This window comes from Mus caroli, chromosome 4 (assembly GCF_900094665.2).
Source record: "Mus caroli chromosome 4, CAROLI_EIJ_v1.1, whole genome shotgun sequence".
Classification (NCBI taxonomy): Eukaryota; Metazoa; Chordata; class Mammalia; order Rodentia; family Muridae; genus Mus; species Mus caroli.
Window position 1 is genome coordinate 128,594,534 of NC_034573.1, and position 19,864 is coordinate 128,614,397.

Consider the following 19,864-nt stretch of genomic DNA (forward strand, 5'->3'; position numbering starts at 1 on the left):
CCCCCCCCCCCCCCCCCACACCTGTAAAATGCTAGCTCTGAAACTGCCTGCTTGAACAGCAATCCCAGGAAGAGGGCCACCAGAGCTCAGGGGCAGGTGCACTCAACCCACCCAGAGGTCCATGTGCCCGTTCCCAGTGAGGACCAGGAAGGGCACTGGGTCACTAACTGTGTCCACAGTGTCCCCAGACATACACCTCCCTCTGTCCTCCATGCATAGAGCTAAATTCCCTGGTTTTCTTGCCTGAGTAAAATAAACTGACCACATCACTGTTGGAACTGCCAATTTGGAGAGCCTCCTTACCTGCCTCCCCTCCTCACCTGCCTCCCCTCCTCACCAGCCTCCCCTCCTCACCTGCCTCTCCTCCGAGACTAGCCCCCTTCCATTCTCCATGTGGCCCTACACTGTCATCAGGACAGAGACTACACTGCCTGGCCCTGGTAAGACACAGTTGTAAACCGAGTGGTGGAGATGTGGTGGTGGGTTGGGGATGCAACTCAGTTGGGAGAACGCTTGCTCAGCATGCAAGAGGGTGTGAGTCCCATCCCAGGCACCCCATAAACTGGGTGCAGTGGCATGGGTAACATCTGGGAAGGTCAAAAGGTCAGGCTACAAACACCCAAACCAAAAGATAAATGGTAGCTATAACCTAACCTTGTCAGTACCTGGGGTAATAGAGCCTTAGTAATTATTGCTCAAAACTAACATTTGAAGTTCATATAGATATATATTTGATAGATTTTTGCCTAATTAAGTTGCAACTAATTAGAATCATTAAAATGAAAACCAATGACTTGCTTCAAAAAGGGGCGGGGGAAGGGTTGTGTTTAGGTTTTTGGGATGTTAATGTTAACGTGGGCTCGCTGATTTCTTTTTTTCTAGGTATAAATACATGATTATTTTTAAAAAACTATCGAAAACAATTAAACGTATCTATAGTCCCATCATCCTCGGACAGCTAACTTATTAAGTATTTAATTTTGTTACCTAATTTAATCTTTACAAAAAAAAAATCCTTTCAGGTGTTTTATTATCTCCTTTTTATAAAATTTTAAAAATCAAGAAAAACTCCATAAACTGCTAGCATCTCTGCACACCTCCCCCTCCCCCTCCCCGCGTGGCCTGCCTAAAGAGTAGCCTCTGTGTATGCACAGCTTACCGCCCACCCCACTGGCAAGAGGTGGAAAGTCTGGTCTGCTATCATCACCTCCTTTCTCTTCTGTCTGGGAGGTGGTGGTGCTGTGTGAGGATCAAGCAGTCTCTGGCTGGGCCACACCCCTAACCATCTCTTGATTGGAGGAGACGTACATCTAAATCTATGGATTCCCAGCTATACAACTTGGGCTTATCACAGAATATGCAAGGAGAGTGTTGGGTAAAAGAATGGCATAATTTACATAAGCAAACCCTGGCCGTGGGTGAGGGTGGATTACCCTCACCTGGTGCTGGTGGGCGAATTACCCAGCCTGACTCCCGAGGGTCCCAGGGTCCCATGGGGAACCTACCGTGCTTCTCAAAGGGAACGTCGTCTTCCACGAAGGGCTCAAAGTCCTCCCGCTGCCTTATCATGTAGTCCACGGTCTCCTGGCGGTGTTTGAGATGGTTCCGAGAGTGGCCCTCCAACTGGTCGCCCAGAGCCCTGAACAGGCAATTGCTGTCAAAACAAAGATGCTGGATAAGATCTTTCAGAAACGGACCGAGTTCGTCTAACACGCCTGGCTGTGCTTGTGCCCAGGGGAGCAGCCACCTTGGCTCTTCAGTGCAGATGCTGAGGGGAGCACTCTAGGGCAGACCTCAACCTTACCTAACCCACCTGAGAGGCAGCAAGTAAGGTCTCTCGTCCCTGTTTATCAGGTCAAATCAATAGGTATTCCGTTTCTCAGGGCCTCCGCTGGTTCAGTGGTGGAGTTGATAACCAGCGCCTCAGCTCAGAGCACAGCCTTCAAAAACCACTTCAGGCCCAAGGCCTTAAACTCCCAAAATGATGTCACACCTACCGATACCTTTCTGAACCTCACTAAATCTACCCAGCTAGGACGTAGGACATCACCCATTGAGTACTTAAGCGACAAGAACCAGCAGAAGTCTGCACCTGCCCGAGCTCTAATGAGAGGGGAGGAAGAAATACCTGAACATGCCGGGAAACGACACAGCCCCAAGCTCACTCACCTTGTCACCAGAGAACAACAACGCCACTGTCCATGATGCAAACCTGGGCAAGCTGGCTCTAGCCATGGCTCTCCCAAACATTAAGGCAATGTTCCATTAAAGGTAATTACTAGCTAGACTTACCCTGTGTGCAAGTAACACTTGTCATCTGCCAGCCTTTACTCGAAGCCACCAAAGTCAAAAAAAAACCCTGCAATAAAATAACGTGTTTTTCTGATGGAATTATAAGGCAGCGACAGAGGAAACATAACAAGCACTACAGTGCCCTGGGTTCCCTTAGGAAGCCCTGAACACACACTGCAGATGGCACCAAGCTAGCATCTCATGGCCCTCGGGGCCTCCCAGAGATCCGGCTGTTCCCGCGTCATGATCTCCCCACCGCAGGGCAGCGGGGCTGCTCAGCGGCCACACTACGGACACCTGGGTCTGTCTGTGTCTGTGTCGGGAGCAATGTCCTGCTCACTGTCAATCCTTGGGAACATCCTCGTCCTATGGGCACCAGATAGCAGGACCACCTCCCTCCTCACCAGCTGTGACAACCAACAACGTCTCCAGGCAGTCCAATAGTCCCCCAGGAGGCAAAACCATCCCTGCTTGAGAACCACTGCACTTTAGGGATACACAGCTGTAAGGTCCTGCATTAGAGTTCAGAAAAACAAGCAAGTACAGAACGCTTCAAGGAGTCACCTACTACTTCAAGGAGCCACCTACTACAGCAAGTCCCCATCTTAGGCCATCCAAGCTGTAACTAGGCCAAAACACAAACAGTAGAAACTAGTAACTATTTTTTATATTAGCAACATCACTATATCTTAACCGGATATTACTCAACAAATTTTAACACATAAAATAATCCGTTAGTCGGGCAGTGCTGGCTCACGCCTTTAATCCCAACACTCAGGAGGCAGTGACAGGCGATCTGAGTTCGAGGCCAGCCTGCTCTACAGAGTGCGTTCCAGGACAGCCAGGGCTACACAGAGAAACCCTGTCTCAAAGAAAAGAAAGATCTGTGACCCTTCCAAACCTGCAATGACAGACGGAAATATGACAGTGCCACATTAGACCAGCAAAGCCAGCCCAGGAGATGTCACCCCAGCCAAGGTTTGTACACATCAGGAGGCTGGCATGGAGCCATCAAACACTGACAAACAACAGACTGGGAAGTAGCTAGCCTCTGCCCCTCACTTCCCAGTGCTCCTACCCTGATTATACTGTGCTCCCATTAAACTGCAGCACTCGGAGCTATTAGACACGCATGCTCTGGCCTCCCGCCCCGCACTCATCCCACAGAGGCAAACTCCTCTTGTTCCTTTGTGAACTGCTCCAGCATGGCTTCTTGTGAGAGGCACCTTGCACATGGAAGTCGCTGGCCCTGCTGGCTGAGGAAGGCAAGGTCTTCCTTGGCACTTCAAGGCATGTCAGCCACTTCCTCAAAATAGCGCCACCGTGGTCCCTTATGAAGATCATACCAACCTGCTTCCCCCCCGATCTGCTCCCCAAGTACAGCCCAGAGGTATTAAAGCCTGGAGACCCCTTTAGGGTATCCGTAAGCTCAGAACAAAGGCCTCTATCTTCTTCACCCTCACTCTCTCATCCGTAGTTCTCAAGAGCCTGACATCTTACTGTGCATGATGGCGCAGTGCTCTTGATCCCAGCACAGAGGCAAGTTGATCTCTAAGTTTGAACTGGTCTACATAGTAGTGAGTTCCAGGAAAGCCAGAGCTACATAAAGATCTCCTGCCTGTATATGTGTGTGTGTGTGTGTGTGTGTGTGTGTGTGTGTGTGTGTATCGCTACTATCTCAATGCAGGATGGCTAATGGGTTCCTGTCTTTAAATTATGAATATGGTAAATATTGAGCTGTGGCTCATACAGTGCATATGTGTGCTTATTCCACAGCATTTTTCAGAATACAAAAGGGCCCCCAAACCAAGCTATAAGTGACCTACTGCCACATGCCTCCCTCCTGGGAAACTACTGTATCTTTCCATAGTTTGCATTTCCCCAGCCTATTTCTTTGACACAGAGAAACCCTGCTCAGTATGACAGATACAATCTAGCCATTTGCAGAATGCCCACACCTTGGGCCACAGCATTCAACTTTGATGCTTTTTGTTTTTCAAGACCAGGTTTCTGTGTGTCACAACCCTGGCTCCATTGGTAAGCCTGGCTGGTCTCAAACTCAGAGATCTGCTGCCTCTGCCTCCCAGTGCTGGGATTAAAGACCCACACCACCTCGCCCAGCTTCACTTGATGGTTTGATGTCTACCGCAGTTTGTACTTCTACTGGAGCTAGGTGGCCTCCCTTAACAGTTTTTAATCCCTGAAAAACAAAGTGCTGAATGCCTCCTATGACCCAGGAATTGTTCGAAGCGGTAGCTGAATGCAATTAACCACCCTTAACAGTTTTTAATCCCTGAAAAACAAAGTGCTGAATGCCTCCTATGACCCAGGAATTGTTCGAAGTGGTAGCTGAATGCAATTAACTCTAATTGCAACTTAAGCAAAATACCTATCCAATTTGCCTGAAGCTCTGAATGCAGGAGATACAAATGGGGTTAGTTTATTGAGTCTTGATCAATAAAATTCAGCGTAGTGTATCAAATGAAGAAAATACTTTATGTAGGGGGACAGAGGCACACATCTTTAATCCCAGCAGATGGCTATGAGTTTAAGGGCAACCTGGTCTACACAGGGGATTCCAGGCCAGCCCTAAGACTACATAGCGAGACTTTCTCAAGGGGGAAAAATTGGTTTGGTTTTGTTGGGTTTTGTTTTTTGAAACCCTGTCACCCTATAGCCCAGGCAAATCCCCCAGCTTCAGTGCCTTTGTAGACTCCTTAGCTGTTATTCCACTCTTCCATGGCTCAACCTGACCATTCCTAGAGAAGAACACACTAACAGTGCCTCTTGCAACAGCACACCTAGCAGGCAGGCTCCCTCGGACCTGCTAACCCGTTCCTCTCCCCGTCTCTTTATTCTTTTCCTTCTCTCTCCCCACGTTCCTGGACCCACGTCCCCGTTCCATTAAGTTGCTTCCCCTCGCCTTCCTCCGTTCTGTTTCCAGCTGCTACTCTTGTATCCGACTCCCAGAAGCAGCTGGCCCGGGACTCTCATGCCTTTTACTTAGGGAACCCAAAACGTGGGAAGCAAGCACTGGGGAAACTACCTTCAGCTCTCCGCCCTCGATACCCCAGTGCAGAAGTGGGCGAGGACACCCAGGAGGGCCAGCATGACACCGAGCGGGACCTAGGTCCTTTCCCATTCGGCTTCATGACAGCTGCACCTCGAGGTCACCTCTCAGACCCGCTCGGACCCACGGGGGACCCTGCCGCAGCGTCCCACCAAGCCTGGCCCTTGCTTCCCCCTCTGCGACCAGCCCTGCGCATCCCCAGCGCCGCTTCCCGCACTCCCGGCCCGCCTCACCCGTCCCCCGGCACCTCCCGCAGCTTCAGCCCTAGGGCCTGCAGTTGGTTGGCGAAGCTCACAAACTCTTCCTCGCAGCCGCTGCCGCCAGGCTCGGGCCGGTTCCGCCGCTCCTTGGCCAGCGCCCGGCGCGCCGCCCGCTCATCCCGCTTGCGCTCTGCCTCGGCTCTGCGACCGCCGCTGCCCGGCCGGCTCTTCGCCGCTTGCTTTCGGGACATGGCTGCGGCGGTACACGGCTTCGCCGCGGAAGGAGCCGGAGCCGGAGCCGCAGAGCCCGGGGCCGCAGCCTCAGCCGGCCACCGGGCGGAGCGGCGCAGGGGGACGACGCCTGGCGACAGCGGCGTGGCCACTGCGCCGGCGTGGTCGCCTGGCAGCCAGGTCACGTGCGGTAACTCCGCCCCTGGGGCGGGGCCAGCAGGCGCCATAGAGAAAGATGGGAAGACTAGAGAAGCACCTGTCTTCTTGGTTCTTTTCTGCCCCCTCGTGGTGGGTAGTGCTCAGTGAGGCGCAGTGGGACCAGACAGATCAAGGATGGCTGAGGATGTCAGAAGAGAGGCAAGAGCAAAAAAATGCGGAAAAAGAAGGAAAGGGTGGCCGGGCGTGGTGGCGCACGCCTTTAATCCCAGCACTTGGGAGGCAGAGGCAGGCGAATTTCTGAGTTCGAGGCCAGCCTGGTCTACAGAGTGAGTTCCAGGACAAGGAAGGGGTGATGAGGGAATATGCTTGTCTAGAATGCGCTAATCCGAAATCGATTACAAACGCCTGAGTGCGTGCACAGACCCTTTAAAAACTCAGCCTACAGTAGCTAGGGAAATAGCTCAGTCCATATAAGTGCCATATAAGTGCTTGCTCCATATGCCAGGTTCGACCTGAGTTCGGATCTCCATCACTCACTTTAAGTAGGGTAGGCATGTCAGAGAGCCCCTGTGATCCCATCCCTGAGGAAGAGGAGACAGCCCACTGCACTCACTGCCAGGAAGTTTAGCCAATCAGTGAGCTACAAGTTGGCTTACACTTCCAGATCAGCATCCATCCTTGGAGGCCATCAGGACAGGAACTCAAGCAGGGCTGAAACCCGGAGGCAGGAGCTGATACAGAGGCCATGGAGAGCGCTGCTTACTGGCTTGCTTCCCCTGACTTGCTCAGTGTTTTGTTTTATAAAACGGCAGTATATTGTGGCGGCGGGAGAACCTCAGTGGGCCCATTCCTCTGAGGACTCACCACCATGCGACAGGCCTAGAACAAAAGGAAGTTTATCGAGGGAAGGGAAGGGAAGGGAAGGGAACCTGGAAAAGGGGTAGAGGCGGAGAAAGAAGGGGGACAGAGAAGGACAGAAAGAGAAGAGAGAGAGAGGAACAGACGTAGGGTCCAGCCAGGGATATGAGAGAGATAGATTATGGTTAACAGTGGTCTTCGAACCTGGCAGGGAGAAACGCAAGCTGTTGCTAGGTAACTGTTGGGCGGAGCCTAAAGGAATTGACAACATGCAACCTGCTTTCTTATAGAGCCCAGGACTACATGCTTAGGGATGGCACTACCCATAATGGGCTGGGCCCTCCCCCATTGATCACTAATTAAGAAAAGCTCTACAGCCAGATCTCATGGTGGCACTTCCTCAACTGAGGAAGCCAAATAGGCCATTTCCTCCCCAACTTCCTTTTCGGTCCAATAAAACCCTAACTAAGACGTCCTGTGACAAGAAATGAGATAGACCGTGAACTCATTGTGCCTATGGTTACCCACACAAAATATCAAGTCAAGATGGTGATGGAGATGCCTGTGAGCGAGGGACGGAGTAGTTGAGAGTGTATAAAATCAAATGCATTTTTTTACATGGTTGAAATTGTCAAAGGGGAGGTGTGGGGCTGGAGAGGTGGCTCAGTGGCTAAGAGCCCTGTGATTCTTACAGAGGATCTGGATTCAGTTCCCAGGAGCTAAGGTGCTTCATGGCCATCTGTAATCCAGTTCCAGGGGAGCTGGGAGCTGCTCCTCTCTTCTGATCTCCACAAGCTCTGCATACACATGGTATACCCCACACACATACACACACATATACACACACACACATACACACACATATACACACATAAACACACATACATACACATATGCACACATAAACACACATACATACACATATACATACATACACACATACACATATACACACACATAAATACACATATACACACACATACATACACATACATACACATATACACACACATACATACACATATACACACACATACACACACACAAACACACATACACACACACAAACACACATACACACATACATACACATATACACACATACACACATACACACACACATATACACACATACACACATACATACACACACATACACACATACATACACATATACACACATACATACACACATATATACACATACAACACATACACACATACATACATGCACACACATACATACAAAAAACACACATGCAGACAAAACACTCATAAACATAAAATAAAAATGTCTAAATCTTTTTAAAAACTAAGGTGGCGAGCAGGACAGGCTGACTCTGTCCTCCATCTACGTGCATACATAGGAGCACGCACACATGGACATGGTGAGCACTCATTGAGAGACAAGTCTATGTGACTTAGGTTTTTTTTTTTTCCAAAATACAGGAAATTCAACCACAAAAGTTAACCAGCTGAAAGGGCCACGCAGTTGAGAAGCAAAGCTCTGTCTGACTCTGGGGCCCAGATAATTCATTAATCCCGTCCTTCCCCTTTAATCCAAAGAAGAAAGCAGCCCAGTAATTGGGATTCAGTCCAATAATTGGGATTTCATCCTGGGATGGCCAATCTAGGTCTGCCTGGACTAAAGCTATTTCTGGGACGCACACAACTTTCTGGTTCAAACTGATAGTGTTGGGGAAAACCAGGAGAGTTGTTTACCCCAAGCCATGCCCACTTGTTGGGGTTAACATCACCAGTGATAATGTCTCTCTCCTCCTGGCTCCTTTTATATTAAGCACCCTCTTTCCACAATAATGTCACTGCCTTCCCTTTTGAACCTTCTATCTGACTGAGGTCTTTTATTACCTTACCTGGGAACACTAGGCAAGCATGGGAACTCATGCTTAGAACCCCAACAGGAAGGAGGTTAAGGCAGGAGAGAGCCATGATGTTGAGGTCAACCTGGGCTATAGAGAGTTACTGGGCTAGACTAAGCTAGAGTAAGACCCTGTGCCATAAAATCAATAATAAGTAATGATTTCACCGAAGGTCAAGTTGGAGAACCAACATTTATTGGGCTGATTTATAAAAGTACAAATGAGGAATTACTTACCGAAGTAGGGATGTCCCAAAGGCAGCTACATCACCAAAAGCCTGCCCCTGCCTGGATGCCCCAACTCAGAAAATCTGTATCCCCAGATCTCCCTGGATAGCTTACAGGCAGCTCACCAAGTCAGAGAGTCTCCTCCACCTGCTGCCATAAACTGGTCTTGCCAGCTTCAGAAACTTCCTGAGACTCCTAAGTTGTTCACTTCCTGAATCTCCTGAGGCTCCATTTGGAAAGAATGTTTCAGTCCAGAGGAGATTGCTACACAGCACATGTAAGTTGCAGAAATAGAGAGACGTGGTCCTTGACTACAGAAAGCCCCAAATCCAAAGGTTTTATTATAAGCAAGGATTCAGTGATGACAAGGCTTCAGGATGAATGCTGCTAGGAAGATGTGTGTGTGTGATATGGGGGGTGAGGAAGAAGTTCAAAGATACAAAATGACTTCTCATACGAGAAAATTCTCAGTTGGAACTTCAAGGATGAGTGGAAGTGGCCAAGAGCAGATGCTAGTGAAATCTCCAGCACCAGACCTGGACTTTGAGGAACTGAAGGAATGCGAGGCTTTACCCTTGAGGTGAGAGATGGAAGGAAGGACATGCTGTGGTTTGGATGTGATTCAGCCTCCAAAGGTTCATGCATCCCAAGTCTGGTGTCCAGTTTGGCAGTGCTGAATTAGCGAGACCTTTAAGAAGTAAGGTCTCCGACTGGAGTACTTGCTACTCTTTCAGAAGACAGTTCAGTTCCCAACACCCACTCGGGCATCTCCTAACCAGTAATCCCCGCTCCAGAAGATCTGGCTCCCTCTTATGGCCTCCATAGGTACTGCACTCATGTACACATGTACACATACACATACACGGTCATACATAAATAAATAAAAATTAAATCTCTTGTCGAAGAGGTGGGTTCGTGAAAGCTCTACCCTGGTAAAAGATGAATGTTGTATTTTTCCAGAACGAGTTCTTACAAAGGGAGGTCCTCCAACTCTTCCGTCTCTTCTGTTCCTTGCCAGTGTATCTTGGAAGTACATAACTTCTTTTTCTTTTTATAGTTGCTCATAATTAAGAGACTTAGGACTTTTTAAAGTGTTCCCATTTTTTAAAGACTTGAGGACTTTTAAAGGTTGGACTATATTTTACACTGTGAGATAAACATGAGACCTGTGGACAACGGATAGAGGGCTGTGGCTTAGTGATGTGCCTGTGTGTCATGTTGACCAGGAATAGAATTGTAATGATTAGTCTGTCAACCTGATGTCATCTAGAATATCCCGGGAGGAGTGTATCGATGGGGGGTTGTCTACATCAGATTAGCCTACAGCCATGTCTGTAGGAATCCTCGTGATTGTGTTAATTGATGTGGGAAGACACAGCCTGAAAGTGGACAGCACCACGCTCTGTTCTGGGGCCCTGGACTATGTAAGACTAGGGAGAGCTAGTTGTGCACGGAGCATGCATGCATGTGTTCTCCTCTCTCTGTGACTATGGCTGTGATGTGACCAGTTGCTTCAAGCTCCTGCCTTGACTCCCCTGAAGTGATGGACTGTCACCTGGGATGGACTGTAACATATTCCTCCCTTAAGTTGCGGTGTTAGGGTTGGTCTGCTGCTGCTCTGTATTCAAATGCTAAACCTGGCCCTCAAGATCCCGTTGCCCCTATGAGCAGATCCTCACATACACTTAGTGATGCTATGTAAACCCTGCTCCCCAATGTAAAGCTATCGGTTAAAATTAAGTGGCTACAGCCAATTTGGGGTGACAAGAAGAGGCGGAGTTTTAGTTACTGGGCTGAAGGTCACAGTAAGGGACCACGAAGAGGAGGTAGACAGAGGGAGCAGAGGTCTCCATTAGACGTGATAGACAAGGGACACATGCCTGAGTGAAATTCCCCCCCCCCCCGGGACAGACTGCTGGAGAAGAAGTAACCCAGGCTAGAGTCAAACAGCAAGTGTTTGGGGAGCACAGGTGGGAATTAACAGTCTAGCCAATAGAAATATAGATTAGGGGTTATCCCCAGTAATTGTACAAGAGCTGATTAAATAATCTATAGGACTTTGCCTCCGTTATTGGGGGGCTGGCTCTGCCAAATTAATAATTAATTAATAGGGTTTATTAAAATTCATTTACAATGCTGTCTTAGTCAGGGTTTCTATTCCTGCACAAACATCATGACCAAGAAGCAAGTTGGGGAAGAAAGGGTTTATTCAGCTTACACTTTCCACATTGCTGTTCATCACCAAAGGAAGTCAGGACTGGAACTCAAGCAGGTCAGGAAACAGGAGCTGATGCAGAGGCCTTGGAGGGATGTTTCTTATTGGCTTGCTCAGCTTGCTTTCTTATAGAACCCAAAACTACCAGCCCAGAGATGGTATCACCCACAAGGGGCCCTCCCACCTTGATCACTAATTGAGAAAATGCCTTACAGCAGGATCTCATGGAGGCATTTCCTCACCTGAAGCTCCTTTCTCTGTGATAACTCCAGCCTGTGTCAAGTTGACACAAAACTAGCCAGTACAAATGCTTTTTGTCTGAGTATTTTATCACAGCAACAGAAATAAAGCTTAACTCTGTGGATGAGGGAGCATCTACCCTGAACAGCTCATCACCCCTCCTAAAGCAAAACATGCCCTGTATTTGAAGACTGTATCCAAGAATGTATCCTGGATGTGCAAGCACAGTTAGAAACAACCTCTGTGCACGTCATCGGGATCTCCACGTCTCCTGCTTCAGAACAGTCACCCAATAGTGTACAACATTTAAAAGGAGGAGGCCAGGGGGAAATAAAGATCAGCTCACGTGAGCAGCTCTCCTCCACACAGCATACGGCAGAAGGAGCCATTCCATGCAGTCTGTATGTAAACCACAGCCACCAACATAAGGGACTCCCTTGGTCCAACATCCCAGGCAGAATTGATTGCCATTTGATCTCTCCACGAAGGCCATTCTGACTAGAGTGAGCTGGGTTACCAACGTGTGGTTTTGGTTTTGGTTTTAACTTTAGGTATGTGAGTACCCTGTTGCTATCTTCAGACACACCAGAAAAGGGTGACGGATTCCATTATCTGTAATGGTTGTGAGCCACCATGTAGTTGCTGGGACTTGAACTCAGGACCTCTGGAAGAGCAGTCAGTGCCCTTAACCTGAGCCATCTCTCCAGCCCCTTGTTTTGTTCCATTTTGTTCGTTCGTTTGTTCGTTCGTTCGTTCGTTTGTTCGTTTGTTTTGTATAGCCCAGATGTCCAGAGATGTTGAGCATTTTCTTGTGTTTATTCATCATTTATACTTCATCATTGCAGATCTCCATGCCCATTCATATTGACTGTGCTATTTGATTTTTTTTCCGGGTGTTTAGGTTTGTTTTTTTTTTAATTCTTCGTATGTCTTAGGTATTAATCATCTGTCTGATATACAGCTAACCAAAATTCCCTGCAGTTCTGTGAGCTGTCTCTTCACAAGGGGCTGATAGGAAACGGGGGTGTGGGGGGGGCTGGGAAGGGATGGGGAGGTGGGCTATAGGGGTATGTTCAAGCATGTTACATACTTAGATGCAAACACACACACCTGCAGACTGAAAGATGGGAGACGTGGTTTGGAAAAATCACACTGGCAAGGGAGGTTAGAATGAAAAAAGCCTTGCTTTTATTTTTAATTTTTTTTCCCCCACAAGAATCCAGTGGGAGCTGGGTGGTGGTGGTGCACGCCTTTAATCTCAGCACTCGGGAGGCAGAGGATTTCTGAGTTCGAGGCCAGCCTGGACTACAGAGTGAGTTCCAGGACAGCCAGGGCTACACAGAGAAACCCTGTCTCAAACAAACAAACAAACAAACAAACAAACAAACAAATCCAGGGGGTTCAAACAAAAGAATCCAGGGGGTTCAAGTGTTGAGTGTGTCATTATAATTTATTGTCTTTTTTTCTAGTATCAAAATATATCCTTTCAAACTGAAGCCTTACAGAGCTCTGTGTGTGTGTGTGTGTGTGTGTGTGTGTGTATGTATGTGTGCGCTGTGATCAACGGACATGAACTCATGGTATGTTTATCGCTTTTTTCTAGAAACGGGCAAGACCATAGGGGTTTGGGCACAGTGTTCTTTCCATACCACCCTTGTATCAATCTTGATGGTCTCCTCTGTTTGTTCTTGTCATGAAGGCAGACACCCTAAGCAGAGTTAAACATCAACTTAGCCACGTCCGACTGCCACAGGCTGTGCCTCTCTGGAGAGCGTAAGTAAATGGCATCTCACTCTATCTGGTGGGCACAGGGAACAAATTATGTATCACTAATCAGCCGGGCCATGGGGCACCCTCATGCCTACCACCCAGACATGCTCCATCAGTGACCCTGGCACAGGACGGAACTCTGTCTGGCAGCCTCTCTAAAAAGGCTGCCCAGGCTGTAGAGTTCAGAGTACTACTACAGTGGGGATTTTGCTTTCAGGATTTTGAACCTGAAGCTGCAAATATTTAACAGACAATTATTGGTGACAATCTTCTAGTGGGCCACAGCGAAGCATGACACTCAATGTCATGTGTGTGTGTGTGTGTGTGTGTACGCGCACGCATGTGTAAATGTGTGTTTCTGCTTCTATTTTGTAGAGATGGTTGCAGGCTTGTACATGTCCACACAACATGCAATTTTCAATTCCCCTTTCTGTCTTTGTCTTTTGTACCCGCATGTGTATGGGTGCACACTTGCTCCTGTATGTAGAAGCCAGGAGTCAGCATGAGGAGGCTTCCTCAGCTGCTCACTCTCTACCTTACTATTAGTACCAGGGACTCTTGCTGAACCAGGAGCACACAGATTCAGCTAAGCTGCGTCTCCCTGTCCCTACCTCCCCCACGCTTGGCTTACACATTTAGTAACAACACTTAGCTTTACATGGGTGCTGAGGCTAGAACTCCATCCAGATGCTCGCACCACTGATACCCCTGTACCGATGGAGCCCCTCCTCTTTCTCCTCTGCAGGTGGTGGTGCTGGCTTCCCTCTGAGCCTGTCAGTCCCACTTGACCTCTGTGACCTTGCCCTCATCTTCAGGATGCCTACAACCCCTTGTCTCACCCACTTAACATACAGAGGAATGGAAGGATGGAGGCCGGTCCCATCCCATTTCTGCCCCTCAGGATTTTTCAGCACAGCAGAGCTTACACATTCTCTCACAGCTCCACAGACTACCTCTCCGCTTTCCTATAAACCTGATAGCCCGTATACTAAATTATTTATAAATGCAAACAAAGAATTTGATATCCATTATTACTTTCTCCAGCAAACTGTTCCCAGGGGGAATTAAGACACGTTAGTTTCTCTTGGTGGGTGACCCTCCCTTGATTTCATCAGACCACCTCCCGGTCTGAATGGGGAAAGGGGCGGAGGGGGCGGGGCTTGCTCTTGCTTCTTCGAGAACTTGATGGCCCCTGAGCCTCAGGCTTATCTTTTACGACTCCGCAGCAATTTCTTTGTTTGGCATCCCATCCCTGTGCCAGGATCTAATTGCCTACGGAGTTTGCTGTAATCCTCACGCTGCATAAACTTGTGACTGCTTCATCCTCCCCTGTGCCTAGCACCAGGACCACACCCACCCTGGCACGTTCAGAGCCAGCCAGGTAAGCAGAAAGCGATGCCTGTCGGTCCCGCAGAGCCCACACGGGAGCAGCAGAGAGACGCGCTGTGATTGAAGCATTTCAGCCAGCTTAATCTAACAATCTAAGCAGCACACTGCTGCTGGTTCTCCCACCAGAAGAGCTGGGCTCTGAGTTAGGCATGTGAGCCACTTTGGAGGTAAAGCGGCAGCGCAGAAAGCAGCCAGTGACCTCCCATCTCCCTCACCTGAGTAGTCCCTGGGGCCTGCAATCATGACCGCTGAGGTTTTCAAACCTCAAATTATGATACATAATGTCCAAAATGACATTAAGGAGTAAAAGGGACAAAAAAGTGGCCTATAGTCACACTCTCGGAGGCAATCATTGCTGCTGTTTGCTGTGTTATACTTAGCCCTTAGATATTGTTGATCGCGCATGTGCGCGCGCGCACACACACACACACACACACACACACACACACACACGCTTCTATCAGGGCTTTTCCTTGTAGCTCAGGCTGACCAGAAACTCACTATGTAACCTGGGATGATCTCTAATCCATGGTCAATCCTCCTGCCTCAGCCTCCCGAGTGCTGTGATTACGGACGTGACCCACCTTGATGCCCATCTGTACCTTACCCAGATGATAGTTTATGTGCTTTAACTGCCTACCTTCTCTTCATGCTTAACATCAAACACTTGAAAATACAAAATAGCCGGGCAGTATTAAACACGCCTTTAATCCCAGCACTTGGGAAGCAGAGGCAGGTGGATTTCTGAGTTTGAGGCCAGCCTGGTCTGCAGAGTGAGTTCCAGGACAGCCAGGGCTACACAGAGAAACCCTGTCTCAAAACAAAAACTAAACAAAAGACAAAAGAAAATGCAAAATGAAGATAGTACTCTCTCTACATGGGCATGTTGTGTCATTAAAGCCTGACGTTTTGAATACATGCAGAAACACTTGAGACATCCAAGAGACTGTCAGGAAATCCTTTATGTCCTTCTTATTGCCAGAAATGCCCTCACACAAACCCAGCATTCACTGTGGCAGGGTGTGTATCCCCAGACAGTATAGGAGACCAAATTGGATATTATCTACTCTGACCTTTGCTGCTGTCTAAACAGTGTGCAGATAGCTTCTTTTATCCATGTTAACACATGTGACTTGTGTTCATCCCCCATGTAAAACAGGGTTTTACTATATATCCGTGGCTACACCAGCACTAAGAGGCCCCACAGGCAGGTTTAGAGCAGAATGATCAAGTCTGAGGAAGAAAAAGCTGAAATCTGGTGTGTTAGAAAAACTGCAACAGGTGCACAGGTGCATGCCTGCAATCCCAGCAGTCGGGAGGCAGCGGAAGGGCGAGGACCAGAAAGACAAGGCTGGCCTCAGTTTCATAGTGGATTCAAAGCCAATCTGAGCTACATGAGACCTTGTATCAGAAGAAGAAGAGGAGGAGGAGGAGAAAGAAGAGGAGGAGAAGGAGGAGGAGGGGAAGGGAAAGGGGAAAGGGGAGGGGAAAGGGGAGGGGAGGGGGAGAGGAGAGGAGGGGGTAGGAGGAGAAGGAGGAAGAGGAGGAGGAGGAAGAGGAAAAGGAAAAGGAGAAGAAACAAAAAAAGCCCTGACTTTCTAGATGCCCAGGTAAGTAGCCTGACTGTCACAAGGGGGAAAGGCTCCTGCTGATGTCACTTCTAAGGTGCCCTGTCCAGACCATGCAGGAGGAGGAGGAGAAGCACTGAAAGAAGCCTTCAGAAGACCCAGTTTCCATTCCTAAATGTGAGCACGGTGGTCGCCCCATCTACAGGAGACACGTGATTCCAGAGGAGGCCCGAGACTGCAGACAGCACTCCACGATACATCTTCCTGATGTCCTCCGTATTCTTGCCCTTGGGACCGTTATTACATTAATTAATTAAGGGTTAGCTGAATGCAGTCCTGAGGTATCTTTACAGTTGCTCTGATAATCACGAGGGCAGCTGAGTGGCAGATGGGTGGAGACCGTTGTGTAACCCAGGCATGCCAGGCAGAGGCATGATTCAAGCGCAGGCGGGATGGAGCAGGATGGCACCGGCTTTTATGACCCTGCTCAGGTAGGTGCGGGGCCGGAAATTTACACATCGTCCGTTTCTGGAAATGTTCCCTTAATGTTTCCAGTCTGGGACTATGCTCAAGCAAGTGGGCATTCTCTTTGAAGTTCCCAGGTACAAAACTCTAAACTCTGAAACAAGCATCTCCAAAGGACGGGAAACCTAAGATTTCTATCACTTAGTAACACAGTTATCTAACCCCTCACTATGTAGATATAGATTACATACAGACATAGATACCCAAGATGAAGCTAAGCCACACAGTTTGTGTATATGTGTGTGTGTGTGTGTTTATGTATATATATAAAATTTGTGGAGTTTGCTTAGAAGAAAATGATCATGCCCAAAGTGATTCCTTTGGAGCAGATAGGACCCTTGCTGCTCTCCCAGAGGACCAGAGGTCCGTTCCCAGCACCCACATTGAGAAGTTCACACTCACCTGTAACTCCAGCTCCAGGGCAGCCAACATCCTCTTCTGCCTCCCAGACACATGCACACACATGCATGTGCTCACACATGCACACATTTGCACCTACAAAGTTAAATAAGAAAAGGACTCTTTTAAAAATCATAAACTCCGGCTGGAGAGACAGCACAGTGGTTGGGGGCACTGAGTGTTCTTCCAGAGGACCTGGGTTTGATTCCCAGCACCTACACAGTGGCCCACAGCCATCCATAACTCTAGTTCCAGGGGTTCTGACACCCTCTTATAGTCAGGCATACACCTGTGTGCACTGACATACATACAGATGACATAACCATGTGCATAAAATAATAAATAATTTTTAAAAATCACAAATTCACAGGGCAGTGGTGAATTCCACTAATTCCAGCACTCATGAGGCAGAGGCAGGTGGATCTCTATGAGTTTGAGGCCAGCCTGGTCTAGAGAGAGAGTTCCAGGACAGCCAAGGCCACACAGATAAACCCTGTCTCAAAAAACAAAACCGGGGCTGGTGAGATGGCTCAGCAGGTAAGAGAACTGACTGCTCTTCCGAAGGTCCTGAGTTCAAGTTCCAGCAACTACATGGTGGCTCACAACCATCTGTAATGAGATCTGACTCCCTCTTCTGGTGTGTCTGAAAACAGCAGCAGTGTACTTACATACAATAAATAAATAAATAAATAAATCTTTAAAAAAAACAAAAGAAAGAAAGAAAGAAAGAAAGAAAGAAAGGAAGGAAGGAAGGAAGGAAGGAAGGAAGGAAGGAAGGAAGAAAGGGAAATCACAAAACCAGTGAATATATTTAATTAAACTCATAAAATTAGCCTTTTGACAGATCTGCTGGGGTTGCCCACTTTTCTTGTGGAAAATACATCGTCCTTGAAAGGTGCCTATATATGCCATTATATGCCATTCAACTCAATAGCTGGAACCAAAGCCATCACTGGAGTGCTGAGGATCACGGGAAAGGTTGAAAATAAGCCAAGTGTCTTCCATTGGGGAATTTTCAAATAAACTGTGTTCTATCTGCTGAAGAGGAACCATTCAAGCCATAGCGGTTCCCGTGGGCAGTCTCCTTGAAGATAGCAGCTAGATTAGATTAAAATGGAATGCCCTGTGCAGCAAGTTGTTGAATGGGGAGGAAGGGGAGGAGGAGAAGGAAGAGGAGGAAGAGGAGAAAGAGGAGAACCTTGCAAAGGAACAGGGCAGAGACAGACAGAGACCGGTGAGCAGCCCCTGGATTTCCCACCCTTGGTCAGCTGGTTGCACTGGAGCAGGTGAGCAGCGCCTGGGCCTCCGCTCTCAGCCTTCTCCCAAGCTTCACTTGGTGCCAGAGTGCTCAGACCCTTTGGGGAGAAGGTCAAGCCCCTTATTGTTCAGCCGCTAGTGCATCACACCCGACTTTGATTCATGCAGATGCGTCACTGAGGATCTCCAAGCAAACCCATTCATTCCAAGACTCCTCATAGCTGCCCAGTCATTGGCTGGAGTTACAGACAGTATTGAGCAGTGTTGGAACATGGGTGCAGGAAACAGAATTCTACTGGTCTCAAAAAAAGCAGGAAGTAGTCGTTTAACTGCTGAGACATTGCTCCAGCCCCCGCCCTGAGATATATGGGGAGGAGGGGCAGAGAGCACATCCATATAGCTTTTATTATAACATGTTATCACTGTTCTATTTCTCAGTTGTTATGATTAATAATAATCATATAATGTATTTAATAATTTATACATTAAACTTTATTGTAAGTATAGGAAACATCACACACACATGCATGCACACGTGCACGTCTGGTACCATCTGCACTCACAGTTTGGGACACACTCCCTGGAGAGTAAGACTGGCTGTGCCGTGGTACATCATGGCTCTGTGATATGATAGATGATCCGATCCATACATTGTATCTCATGTAACTACAGAGAGCACAGGAGATAGTGATCATCTCTATTTGGGATGAGAAAAGTGATGTTCCGGCAATACCTGTAGCCTTCATCCTTCAGCAAGCTTTTCTCAGCCTCTTCTGGGTTTCCCTTCTGCAACTCTTCTGGTGGAGAAAAAGAAAGATAAAGAAAAATAGATTTTGTGTGTGGACTGGGGCTGGGTGGGGATGGGAACGGGAGGGATTGGGTGGGAAAGGCTGGAGTAGGTGGGCGTTTAAGTCACAATGTAGAACCCTAGTGGAGTGGAAACTTCCTATGAGGGTGACCCTATCAAGATCTCCTAGTAATAGAGGCTATGGAGCCTGACTGCCTTCTTCTGTAATCAGACTGAGCTCCCAATGATGAGACTGGGACGCCAATCCAGTCACAAAACCTACAACCCACAGCCTGTCCTTCCTGTAAGGTGTGCCGGGGGTAATGGTAGCTCTGAGCGTGAAGGAGTGACCAGCCAATGACTGGTCTAACCATGAGAGGCGGCACTGCCTGAATGGTAGGGATCTGGAAGCTGGATGGCTCAGAGGTCTACGGTGGAACTAAACACACAGCTGATCAAAAAACAAAAACCAAAAAAACAATCAAACAACCAAACAACCAAAAACAAAAACACCTCAATAAAACGAACCCTAATGATATTCTGCTGTGTTCATAGATCAGTGCCTAGCTCAATAGTCAGAGAGGCTTCCTCCTACAGCTGATGGGAACAGATGCAGAGATTGGCAACTAAACATTAGGTGATGCTCAGAGAAGCCCACAGAAGAGACAGAGGAAGGATTTCAGGAGCCAGAAGTGTCAAGGACACTGGGAGAACAGGGCCCACAGAACTGACTAGCAGGGCTCATAGGGGCTCACAGAGCCTGAATGTATCTGCACCAGGCGCTCTGCACACATGCT

The 19,864-nt window shown here is 48.2% G+C and overlaps 1 protein-coding gene across 1 annotated transcript in view; it reads right to left on the reverse strand.

Annotated features, from left to right (window-relative positions):
• The window catches only part of Otud3 (OTU deubiquitinase 3), an 18,148-nt gene extending 12,223 nt beyond the window's left edge, over positions 1-5,925 (reverse strand). Inside the window, exons 1-2 of the mRNA XM_021160811.2 lie at positions 5,596-5,925; positions 1,506-1,654 (exon numbers count right to left, since the gene is read on the reverse strand). Of these exons, the coding sequence (XP_021016470.1) occupies positions 1,506-1,654; positions 5,596-5,813 (367 nt within the window). The 5' untranslated portion in view covers positions 5,814-5,925. The remainder of the gene's footprint in view (positions 1-1,505; positions 1,655-5,595) is intronic.
• Between the last annotated feature and the right edge of the window lie 13,939 nt (positions 5,926-19,864).